We start from the raw sequence: 11258 nt of genomic DNA, 5'->3' as shown, positions 1-11258 counted from the left end.
ATACCCATTTGTTCTTGTGTCCACATTGGTGCTGAGCTTAAATAATTCCTCTCCCTCTCCTGTATTTACCCCTCTGATATATTTATAGAGAGCAATCATATCTCCCCTCAACCTTCTTTTAGTTAGGCTAAACAAGCCAAGCTCCTTAAGTCTCCTTTCATAAGACAAAATGTCCCAGTGGATGAAAACCCTATAGCATCTGTACTGTGAAAAGCAACAAAACAAACCCCCCATAACCTTCCAACAGCTCAGCCAGACTTCAGTTGGGATTTGTGATTTGACATAAGGGCTCTTTAGGCAAAGAACAGTTTTGTATACCAATTTTAGTCCTTCAGTAGGTGGGATTTTTTTTTTTTTTTAAAAAGATCACACTACACAACTTGAGACCATGTCTGTGTATATGCTGCAAAAGAGCATGAGGAAAGCAGCTTTTCGAGCAAATATCCAGAGACACAGGGTGTCGTATCTGTAACTAGCATTAACCCCCAAAGTCTAGAGTTACTATAGTTCTCCATGGGGCAGTTGAAAAGCTGCCTAAAGGGAAAGCAAAATGTTCTTTTTAAGGCTCCAGTTCAGTGAAGCACTTAAGTACGTGCTTAACCTTGAACATATGCTTAAGTCAATGGAAAGTAAGCAGGTGTTTAAAGTGAAGCACGTAACGACGGTGGACTGAATTAGGGTCTAAAAAGGAAAGAGATCCATGTTATTGCATAAAGATGCTCTAGTTTCATTAACTGTTTAACAGATTGATTAAAAAAATCCCCAAAAGGATCCTCCATTAACTTTGTGGGCCCTGCAACATCAGGGCTAGAGGGTGTTTTCTGATAAACCAAATATCAGGCTCTTAATACCTAGTCGTCCCCAACCCTTGTGTAATCTGAAGGACACCGTAAACAGCGTGTGTATATCTGTGTCTGTACCATAAACACATACACACACATATGAATATATCATATGTACTGATTGGGAACAGATGCCTGGAGAAAATCTGAAAGATAGAGGTCTGTGTAGGTGGTTCTCTCTGAAGTTACACTGGGATTGTAAATCCTCATGAAAGCTACAGGATCCACAATTTCTTAATTAAAAAAAAAAGCATGGGGGGAGAGGTAAAACAGGTTAAAAGTGCAAGGGAAATTCAGTTTCCCACCTATGAAACAAGATCTCAGTGTGGCCTTCCTCCTCACAGATCCTGTGTCTCACCAGAGAGAGGGTTGTTGCTGATGTATGGCATTTCAGGTGCATTCATTGCAGACTACTATGTGATGCTTGCCTTCCCCGCTCTATACTCACCATCAGCTCGACCCCTGTCCTGACCGCGGGGCAGTTCTGAAGTGGGCTGAAGAAGATGCATGGCACCAGGTAAAATGTTGGGCTACTGAGCTTCGTTCCCACTGGCTCATTGCTTCTTTTGCAAGAGGATGTCAAAACGTAAGCAGCTCCCAGCAGGACTGCAGGCGTAGGGCTGTCTATTAAAGACCAACATCACTTTCCTCTAAAAGAACTGGTAATACAGGGATAAGGAAGCAGGTCAGAGTTTCAGCACATTTCTGTAGCACTCAGTGGCTTTGGAGCAGGCCCTCGCGACTTTGTAGTTAGAAAAGAGACCGAGTCAATGAAATACTCCCACTCCTAGCTTCACAGCCAAACCAGAACCATGTTTCACCAAAGAAATTAAGTAGCAGGTGAAATAAATAGGAACCCAAGGGCACGGGTATCAACATCCCCTGCAAAAGCACAGCGCTCTTGGCCAACCGTTTTACTGTATGGCAATACGTTCACCAAAAGCGTTGGCCGCAGAAGGACGTGAGTGGGTGTAGAAAGGCAACAGAGCCCTGAGCTACACTGATAAAACCAATGTTGCGTCCAGGAGGAGTCCTCATTTGAGGAAGCCATGAGCTCGGGACTTTCGGATGCTTCCTTACCCTTGTGAATAGAGATGTGGTGGAACAGCATCAGGGGAGCAAAAGTGGCTCAGTAGGAATGGAAGGGAGTGGATTTGAGCATACATCACCTGCATCTACTAGGCTGGTTACGCAAGTGGGCCTCATGATAACCAACCTCAATCCCTACATGTTAAGAGCTTGGGAATCGGGAAAAAGGGAAGGGATGGCATGAGATAATGGACATCAGAGAATGGCAAACTTTCTTGGGCTTGGAAGGATGCCTGGACACAATGTTGTAGTAAGAGGATGTTGGGGGACTGTGGAAAATGGAGCTAATGTACACAACTTCAACAGCACACAGAGGCCCCCGAAGTACAGATCGGCAGAAGATAGCCCTTAATAAAGAACCATGCTGCAACGTTCTCTGTTCAGCCAATTCTAAATTGCAGAAGAAAAAAATAGTTTATTTCTCACCCTCTCACAACATTGAATTGTGAAGGAAAATAGTACCCAATCTGAGCATAAATCATAAGGGATTGTTACCATTTTTATATAGTCTGATGCTAGTGGAAAGATCAATACAGTTCAACGTTTTGTTTTCCTTTTAATTCCACATTTCTTTCATTTATGCTTTTCATGCTCTCTGCTAAAAAAGCAGCTCTTCCCCTTCAGGTGTTGTTTTGAAGCTTTCCCTAAAGCTACTGTGTATGCAATCTGTCTATACCTCTGCATTTCAGTGAGAGGCTGCCTGTCTACCTGCAATTCCTTTCGCACCAAAAAAGCAGGAAAGCAGTTTGCTTTGGAGTCTAATGTCAGGAAACCATCATATCATAAACCCTCCCACTTTTAAGAAAGAAAGAAAAAAAGCTTGTTGGAGTTGCTTCTGCTCATCAGTTCAGTCTTTTTTCATGGCACCTCAATCTCTCTCTCCGGAATCAGATTTTTCAAGAAATACTGTGAGAAAAAGAATAATAATAAAAAAGCATCTGCAACCAGCTCAGAAGATTTCTAATGTTTTTCAGCTTGACTGACTTGGAGTGCGTTGATTACACCATTTATATTTTCTTCAGGTACCTGTGGAAAACCAAAGAGAGAGGGAATGTTTCCAGTAAAAGCCACTGAATCACGACTGTGGAGAGAGAGGCTAGTTAGGAGAGGCAGCACACAAAGCTAACAAGAACCACGGGGAACATCATATTTACTTTGGGCAGGATACTTGAGCTCCACAGTTAACACAAAACAGATGTTTCCATCTTACTTTCTTAGTCTGGTTTTTAGTGGTCTTAGTAACAAACTGTCTTGTCCTACGTGTTGCAGCCTGGTAGCATGGAATAGCTGGCTCTCAACACTGCCCACAAATGACTCGGCAGTAGATAGCGGGGTTGCACATTGTACTGGGGCTGAGGAAGTCCCAGGTAAAGAAGTAACTCTGTTTTTCTTAGGTTCCAGGTTGGTTGCCCTCCCATCCCCTCCTGAGTCTTTCCCGGCAGGGACGCAGTCAACTGGGAAGGAGAAGAGCACGTTGGCCGCTCCGTTTTTCTAAAAGCACTTCCTCTGGGCAATCAACAGTGACCCCACTGGCAGCTGCAGACAACTCTCCTTCTCACCACATGCTTCTTGGCACTGCTAGATGGAGGAGCAGATGCTGATAGCACCAGCCAACACAGAGGAATGGGAGAGAGAAAGAAAAGAGAGAAGTGACTGCCCCCTAAGGGGAATGCAGCTGACAACTCTGTCAATGTTCCTACACCACATCTGGCCAAAGGGGCCTGTAGTCCCACCAGCACCATCATGGTCTATGATGCCTCACTTCAGGCAGCTAATGACGCAACTTTCACAGAAGAGCTGGAAAGGGGACAGAGACATAAATGTGAGTAAATTTCTGAGAGGGCCTTCACAGAGTATTTATTGCTTATCTCTCATCACAGAGAGACATGGCATGGAAAGAGGCATGGAAAGAGACAACATCCCTGTTTCAAAGTGTTTGCGCTCTAAAGGCCCAGTCCGGTGCTGACTGATCCGTAAAGCCATGGAGAGCCTGGTAAAGTTGCACAGGGTGTCTTACAGGATTGGGCCCTAGCCAACACATGAGGAAATGAGAGATGGCAAACCCTAGAGGGAAGAGCAAATGAGGGTAACGTACAGGAACAGCTGGGAGCTTTGGTGAGCAGTACACTTATCTTTGAGGCCTTCACAGTATTTTTTTAGGAGGGGAACTAGTGAAATATTAAATATCCTGTCTAGAACTGGAGGATAAAGGCCAGAGTGGGCCTTGCACTGCTTGTTTAGAGCTAGGGAGAGCGGGACTGGAATTACCTTGCAATGACATTAGTGGCTAAAAGAGGGGGAAGTGGGAAAGGATGAGAAACCTGATATAGTCTTTTGAAACTTTCTGGCTTTCCCCTATATCTTTTCAAGGAAATGCTACTCCCCTACTGATGGTGAGGTGAGTTTCTTCCTTTGGTTACAACAAAAGGACACCTCGATTTCTGCAATGTTTTCTACGCTGCTGTTCCAAAATCCTCTTTAAATCAGCCCAGAACCATGCAGCATGGCTAATGGTTTTGCTTTCCTTCACCATTTTCATGCTGTCCGCTTTCCACCCGTGTCCTTGGTTTAAAATTTGCACGCTGACATTTAATGCTGTTCTCCCAACTCCCTTCCCTACCATCAGGGTTTTTCCCCTCTTTTTTAAAAAAGGGCACCTGTCATTTTAAATCCTAACTCAAAAGCTCTTCCCTCCTCTTTATGCTGCCCCTTGTAATGATTGGATGTGTTGTCTAGTCTTGGAAGGGCACTGCGCTATTTTGCTCTAGCTCAGGACCGTTTATTTCTCCTGTTGACACTGGATGCTCTAATACCTGGGCCCCTGTGTTTGTAACTAAAGCTTTTTCTTTTGTTCTGGAAGCGAAGTGTTCATCCAGGTCAATACCGTTATGGAAGGGTACCATTGTCCTTGCACAGAAATAAGATGAGTTCCTGTTTCACCATGGTTAACTTAAGATACAGCAAAAGTGTTGATTCTACTGTTTCAGGTTAGTTTGTGACCACTGCTCAAATATCAGCAGGGCGAGAGATCTGCATTTCATGAAATGCACAAAAACCAATGGGAGCTGAGTGCCCAACTCCTTGGCACCTTTGAAAACGCCATCCTGCAGATTTTCTCGCCCAATCCCACTGATTCGAGGTATGTCTGCACTGCAATCACAGGGGCAATTGCCTTACATAGACATACCCATGCTGCTGTAACAGCAGTGACTGCAGTGAAGACATGCCCTTAGTTTAACCCTAAGTGGGTCACAGGCAAGATCTTGGATGTTTTCCTTTACACCTCCTTCAAGAAAGCGCTTCATTGTTATGAAAATGCAAATAGATCGTTTCCAGGCTAATGGTCAGAGGCAAAAAATGAACAATGAATTCCCCAAGATTTGTTGCAAGTAAAATTCACATCAGGTGGTTTTCTGTGCAAGGCAGAATCACAAGATGACAAAGTCAGCCCCAATTTTGGCTAAGGGGCTTTGAGGACATGCATTTTATCCATCTCTTGGCTTAAAAATGAAGAAGTCCACTGAAGCTATGCCAATTATCAACTGAAGAGCCAGGCTAAATTTTTCTACTGGCCAGGAATACAAAAAAAGAGTCCCAGTTTGAACAGTCTGCCCCCATGGACATCCAGGGTTCCACTGGTGTAGCCTTTTTAACCTCTCACCTGGCCTGCAACAGTTTCATTTGCCTGAACAAGTTTTATAGTTGTAACAAGCCCAACTGTAGGTAGATATACCGGCTAGGGAAGGCAAAATAAAGCCCCAGCTCTAGTTCTGTTCGAGGCCCCTTCCTTGACACTGGCTTTAATACCACGGAGCAGCTTCAAAACAAGAGCAAAGTAATTTACAACACCTGGTAACAACTGTCAGCAGGTGGGGAGGGTAGAGGATACGTCCTTTCCCCTGGCAGTTGCCCTGCAGCAGGTGCTTCTTTGGCTTTCATAACCCCACCCTAGATCATCAAAGGGATAGGCAGGGCACTTCGGTTCTACTTGTAATCCCTTACATGCCAGGTCTTAGAGAGCACTTTTAAGCTTCATCACCCCTTCCCAATGTGATTTTCTCCTCAGGCTCTTTAATTCCAAGGACTGGAAGGGCTAAGAGGCTACTCCCAGTCATGTCAGATCCTACAGCTAATGGGAAGAGATACGAGTTGATTTTCTATTAATAGACATTCAGCCACGTATTAAAAATTCATATGATCAAGTTTTCTCCCACTATGGTATGTGGGGGAGAAAAAGAGCAAGGCCGAACAAGGAACAACCTCCTCATTTCTGCCAGGTGCACAGAGACTGAGACACTGTGGAGGGAGGAGGGGGGCAGTTGGGAGGGGACACAAGATGCAAATTTAATCCTTGAGAAACATCTACATGCAGCAGTGCCTGGCCAGGAGGGTCGTCAACATAATGAAGAGTGGGGTCCAAAATCTCCCCCTTATAGAGAAAGGCTTTCTTCCAAGGAACAAACTCAGAGCTTTACTAACACAGACAAGCTTCAAAGCAACTCAGAACATGGGGTAACAACTGCTAAAGACCCTTCCAGCCTTCAGCAGGCGGAGAGGGGAGATGATCCATCCTTCTCCCAAGGTAAGCTGCCTCCCACAGCAGCTGCTCCTTTACAGGATCTTTACAGGATCCTTTACAGTCCTCTCCGTTGTTTCATACATCAGGAAGAGGAGGGAAGGGATGGAAGGAATTAGCTGCTTTTTTCCCCTATTTCATCTTAATAGCTCTGGCAAACTCCACCGACTAAAAAGAACTGACTAAGGATGAGATGTACTCTTGAGGAGAATACCAAATATTTTGGCAAGCCTTTAGAGAGGGATCTCTCCTTGGGACTGAAGAATCCCTGAAGCCGATTGGAGCTGATGTGTGTCTAGAAGAGCTGTCCAAAACAACAGAGCGCTCAAAAGCCATTGCACAGTCAGAGTACCAGTCTCCACGCCTCAAAGCCCCTGCAGCCCTGCACCCCATCCAAGGGTGGAGTTAAAGCTAGAGAAGTGGAGCCAGGAATCAAGGTGAGGCCTTGCCAATCAAAGGCCATCTCAAGCCAGGAGACTCAGTGCTGGATGCCCAGTCCTCTGGAGTTGAGTCAATTTAGCAAGCTTTCCTCTGGTGCAGTAAGGGCTAATTTGCGATGATGCAGCTTGGCAGAGAGTTTTGAGAGGCCAAATGGAACAATTTTCTTTGGTTGGAAAGGGGCTCTGGACAACGTTGTGAAAGAAAATGTTGCAAGGAAAATGCAAGAACACTGACTTATGCCGGACAGCACGAGTGATCAATAAATCTCTCTGGGTGGGGAGCTTAAATAGCTGAATTAATCCTGGCCAAGAAGGCAGAAAGCATAAAGGTGTTTGAGGGGGCAAGTGGAGAGAGACTTTTAGATGAGGAAATTGCTGGCAGAATTACTGCAATTGCAATCACTACAGAATCACTGCAATTGCATGGCTGCAAATGGCCAGCAGGTCTACGCTGGTAGTAAAATGTATAATTTAAAAGGTCTTGAAGAAATAGCTGCCTTTGTAATCAGAAGCGCTCGGCATCTTTTGCCACATACAGAAAGCATGCACCTGGACCCACAACGACAACCAGGAATGTGGCACAAAGCTAACAGTATTGACTTTTGAAATGGTGTTTTATTGGCTTATCTTATCAGTGTAGTTAATGTTCAAGAAAATAAGCCAAATGTATACAACAATTTGACCTTTGCTATCTGGAACCATGTTTATTTTGACTCTGTGCACATACGGCCTATGGGCTGTAAATGGGTTGTGTCAACTGTGAAAGGCTGAAGTAATTAGTTTTTTAAAAAAACCCTGAATCTGCTCTTTGAGCTTTTACAGGTCAAAAATCAGGGCCGTATAATAAGTGTCTGGTGATGTAATGGGAACTGTAATGCAAACAATAAAGGACAGAGTTTAAAAAAAAACAAAAACACAGTCACAGATTTATGTTAGCTGAGATTATCACATGGACTGCTGATTTGCTGTCCTGTTGAGGAACTGATCCAAGCCAGACTCCATCCTGGTTGCATCCTGCAGGTGCAGCACTATTCAAACAAGTGTGGTGATTGTGCATGCAACTGTAGTAACTGTGCATGCAGTCACACAACAGTGTGCTTGTTTTCTAGAAAATCCAACCCTGTCCCTCCCCACTATTTGCACAGCTTCAAATAGAAACCAAATCAGAGGTGGGTTTTCAAATCTAACCTTTATGGTGGCAGGTCATGTGGCCCAGGACAGCCAGGGAACTGAGAAATGGAGCTTTCGGCTCTTTCTGCCCTGGCCCAAGGTGGCAGCTTTTTCCACATGGATTTGCAAAAATACAGATGGAAATAAAAGTGGTACAATCTTCCCCACTTAGGTCAGTGTATCTGGGCTAACACTGGGCATACAGAGCACAGTGTCCCTAATCTAAACAGAGTTGAGGCCACTGGTTCTCACGGTAAATTCCTGAAAAACGTGGCTGACTTGATGTATTGGTAAGTCACACATGTTCTTATGAAGAAGCAGTAAGGTGGTAACAGTCTCACTTTTTCATCATGTTAGAAGTGAGATAAAGATACTGGTCAAACCAGAATATGCCACCTGCACTATAAAACATTGCAATGGCTAAAGGAGCGTGTCCTGATTCTTGTCATGCATAGTTTGTCTGGGCTACCCTCCTCAATCAGGCCATGTGAGGGGTGCCAGAACGACTGCAAAACTTTACTCATTGGCTTTCATGGGCCTACTTACAGGCTTAATGTGAAGAACATGCTTTGCTGGATTGGGGCCCAAGGGAGTAATCTTAATGACTTGAAAGTGGCTGCTCACGTAAGCAATAATGATTCGCAAGGATTGGGGCCCAAGCCAGGGAATACAAATTCAGCTGGAATAGGCATTAGCAATTTCAGATGCTTAGGTAAAGCTCCTTAGAGGCCTGCACAACTGAGCTGGGATTGCAATGAAATCAGGCTCTCTGGAAGTATTTTGGGGGCAGACCTAGCTGAAACCTGGAAGCAAAAAGATGCATGAAAAACAGAACAAACCAAAAATTGGCATTCAAACACTTCAGAGCTTTAGACAATGTTTCTGTCTAAGAATGGGCAAAGACTGAGAGGGGTAACGTCACTTCCCCTGAAACTCTGTTCCCGCTGCGGCACTTCCTGAAGGCACAGCTTACGGTTTCTGTAAATCGTGGAGCATGATTTTCCAAGAACAGAAGGGATGACTAGGAGCTACAACCCCCCCGCCCCAGTTTACACAGCCTTATAGCCACCATTGCAATGTGCTGAAGGGCACAGGCCATTTGTTTGAGTTAGAGTGTGGATGGAAAGGATTCCAGTGGCAGGAGACCATCTCAAGAGTGGACTAAGCAATAAGACACATGCACAATAAGCAAGACAGAAAATCACAGGTGGCGGGGCTGCACTATGCCAGCATACGCAGGACATAAGCTTGGACTTCTCTCCCCCTTTCCCTGGAATGAGCCATCTCAGCAGTATCCCATCAGCCTCAGCCAGGCTCAGCCAATGGACAGCCCTCAAGCTGCTGATGTGCCCGGCTGACCAGCCATGGTAGCCAAGTCTTAGATACAGGGGTGCAGCAGGATGGAAGGGTGAAAGTTGACTCGAGATGAGGCACCCCTCAGTCCCCCACCCCTCACACTCCCACCCCTCTCACACGGACTTGAATTAAATGGTCACTCAGCAGCAGATGAAAATCATCAGGAAGATCACGCTCAAGCAGACTAGAGCGGTTTCTGGCTCCTCTGCACTTGGCTACACCAGGCCCGAGTCACTTTAACAAGCAGTTGTAAATAGAAATGCCAAGGATTTTTTTCTCGTGGAGGAAAAGGACTAGCTCTGCCCTCCTCCTCATGCCTCTGAGCTATTCAGATACTTACCAATGCATGATCAAACTTAAAAGTACTGATGTAGTAGGCTGGGATGTCGGAGGCAGCCAAAGGCTCAGAAATCTGAGCAACAATTCCACATTCATCTAGGGGAAGACAAAACAAAAATAATGTTCCCAACAGAGCTCCACCATAGGAAAGCACTCATAGATCTAACTAGCCTCTGTCATGATGCCAGAGAAACTAAGAAACCCACCAGCAGTAACCCTGGGGCATAGGTGCAAGAGACAGGGATGGGGGAGCAAAGGGCCATGCGCCCCCAACTTTTGAGAACCTGAACTTGCCAGAAGGGCAACAAGGGAGGAGAGAATGGGGGGCCCAACCTCCCTTCTTGGCTCTGGAGGATGGGTGGCATGACAAAAGCAGCGGCAGGCCAAATGGGAGTGAGTGGCGTTGCGACCCCATGTGCGAGGTCGCAATGCCACTCAAATTTGGTCCAGTTTGGTTGCTTGGTCCCCTCACTTTTGCAGTCCTTCCAGTGCTCCTGCCTGAGGGTGATTAAAAGTGAGAAAAGGAATTAGAAATACTGAGGATAATGCAACAGCTATATACAATTCCCTAAACAGCTGCTTAATTACAACTGCTTGGCCTTTGAATCCCAGGATTTCCTGTAGGAATCTGGGTTAAGAGTCTGCGCTAACATGGCTATTTCATTCAACTGTCTTTTGTGTATTTTCATTTAATCTGGATTCAGACAGCTGCTGAATTACATTGTGGACATATTGTGCCAATTCAAAATACCATGTTAATACTGAAGGGGTATCTCCCTAACAGGACAAGCTCTGAAAAGTGAATGACCAACTCCTCATGCTAAAGGCAGGGAACTTTTTAGCATGAAACACACTTTAATATATAGAAGCTGTCTCATGGATACCTGCCCTGCCCAGAGGCTATCATCCAGCCGTGACTTCCCTGCCCACTGGTTATTGCCCATTCACATTGGTGATCATGTAACATACATGTGGCATCTACAACAATCACTTACATGCAAAAGTGACATCAGGGAAGTATTTAACCTCTTTTCAGCTGCTTTGAATGAGACTCAACAGACGGAATGAGAAGGAGACAGACCCATGTGAACGGTCACCTCTCTGCAGGCCTGCAGCACTCCAGACAACGGCTTGACAACTGTGCTGAAGCAGGAGCGTTGGTGGCTCTTGATTGTGATGGCCCTTTGCTTCTATCATTCTATCCATTTCCATTGATTAGGCTGTTTTATCATTTCTTACATGCTATTTCCCTTCTGATTTTATTCTCCAAGTGACTTCCCTGTAACTTCGTAATTAGCGACCTGATCAGGTAGGTGGGGGGTATTTTTATTTTTGTGCGTGTGCAAAAAAAACAAATACCCTTCGCTTCGATGTGCAGGCTCTTTCCTCCCCCAAACACACACAATAGCACAAAGCATGCCCCTGGATGAGTATTTATGGTCTGTT

The 11258-nt window shown here is 45.2% G+C and overlaps 1 protein-coding gene across 4 annotated transcripts in view; it reads right to left on the bottom strand.

Annotated features, from left to right (window-relative positions):
• Positions 1–1205: 1205 nt before the first annotated feature.
• CASTOR2 (cytosolic arginine sensor for mTORC1 subunit 2) overlaps positions 1206–11258 on the bottom strand; it is a 226276-nt gene continuing 216223 nt past the window's right edge. For all 4 annotated transcript variants that reach the window (XM_043499303.1, XM_038376224.2, XM_043499301.1 and 1 more), the window contains 2 exons: positions 9814–9908; positions 1206–2957 (listed from right to left, as the gene is read on the bottom strand). In XM_043499303.1, coding sequence (XP_043355238.1) covers positions 2892–2957; positions 9814–9908 — 161 coding nt within the window. In that variant the 3' untranslated portion in view covers positions 1206–2891. The remainder of the gene's footprint in view (positions 2958–9813; positions 9909–11258) is intronic.

Source organism: Dermochelys coriacea, chromosome 17 (assembly GCF_009764565.3).
Source record: "Dermochelys coriacea isolate rDerCor1 chromosome 17, rDerCor1.pri.v4, whole genome shotgun sequence".
NCBI classification, from domain to species: domain Eukaryota; kingdom Metazoa; phylum Chordata; order Testudines; family Dermochelyidae; genus Dermochelys; species Dermochelys coriacea.
The sequence above is the reverse complement of the archived record's forward strand: the minus strand, read 5'-3'. Positions and strand labels throughout refer to the sequence as shown.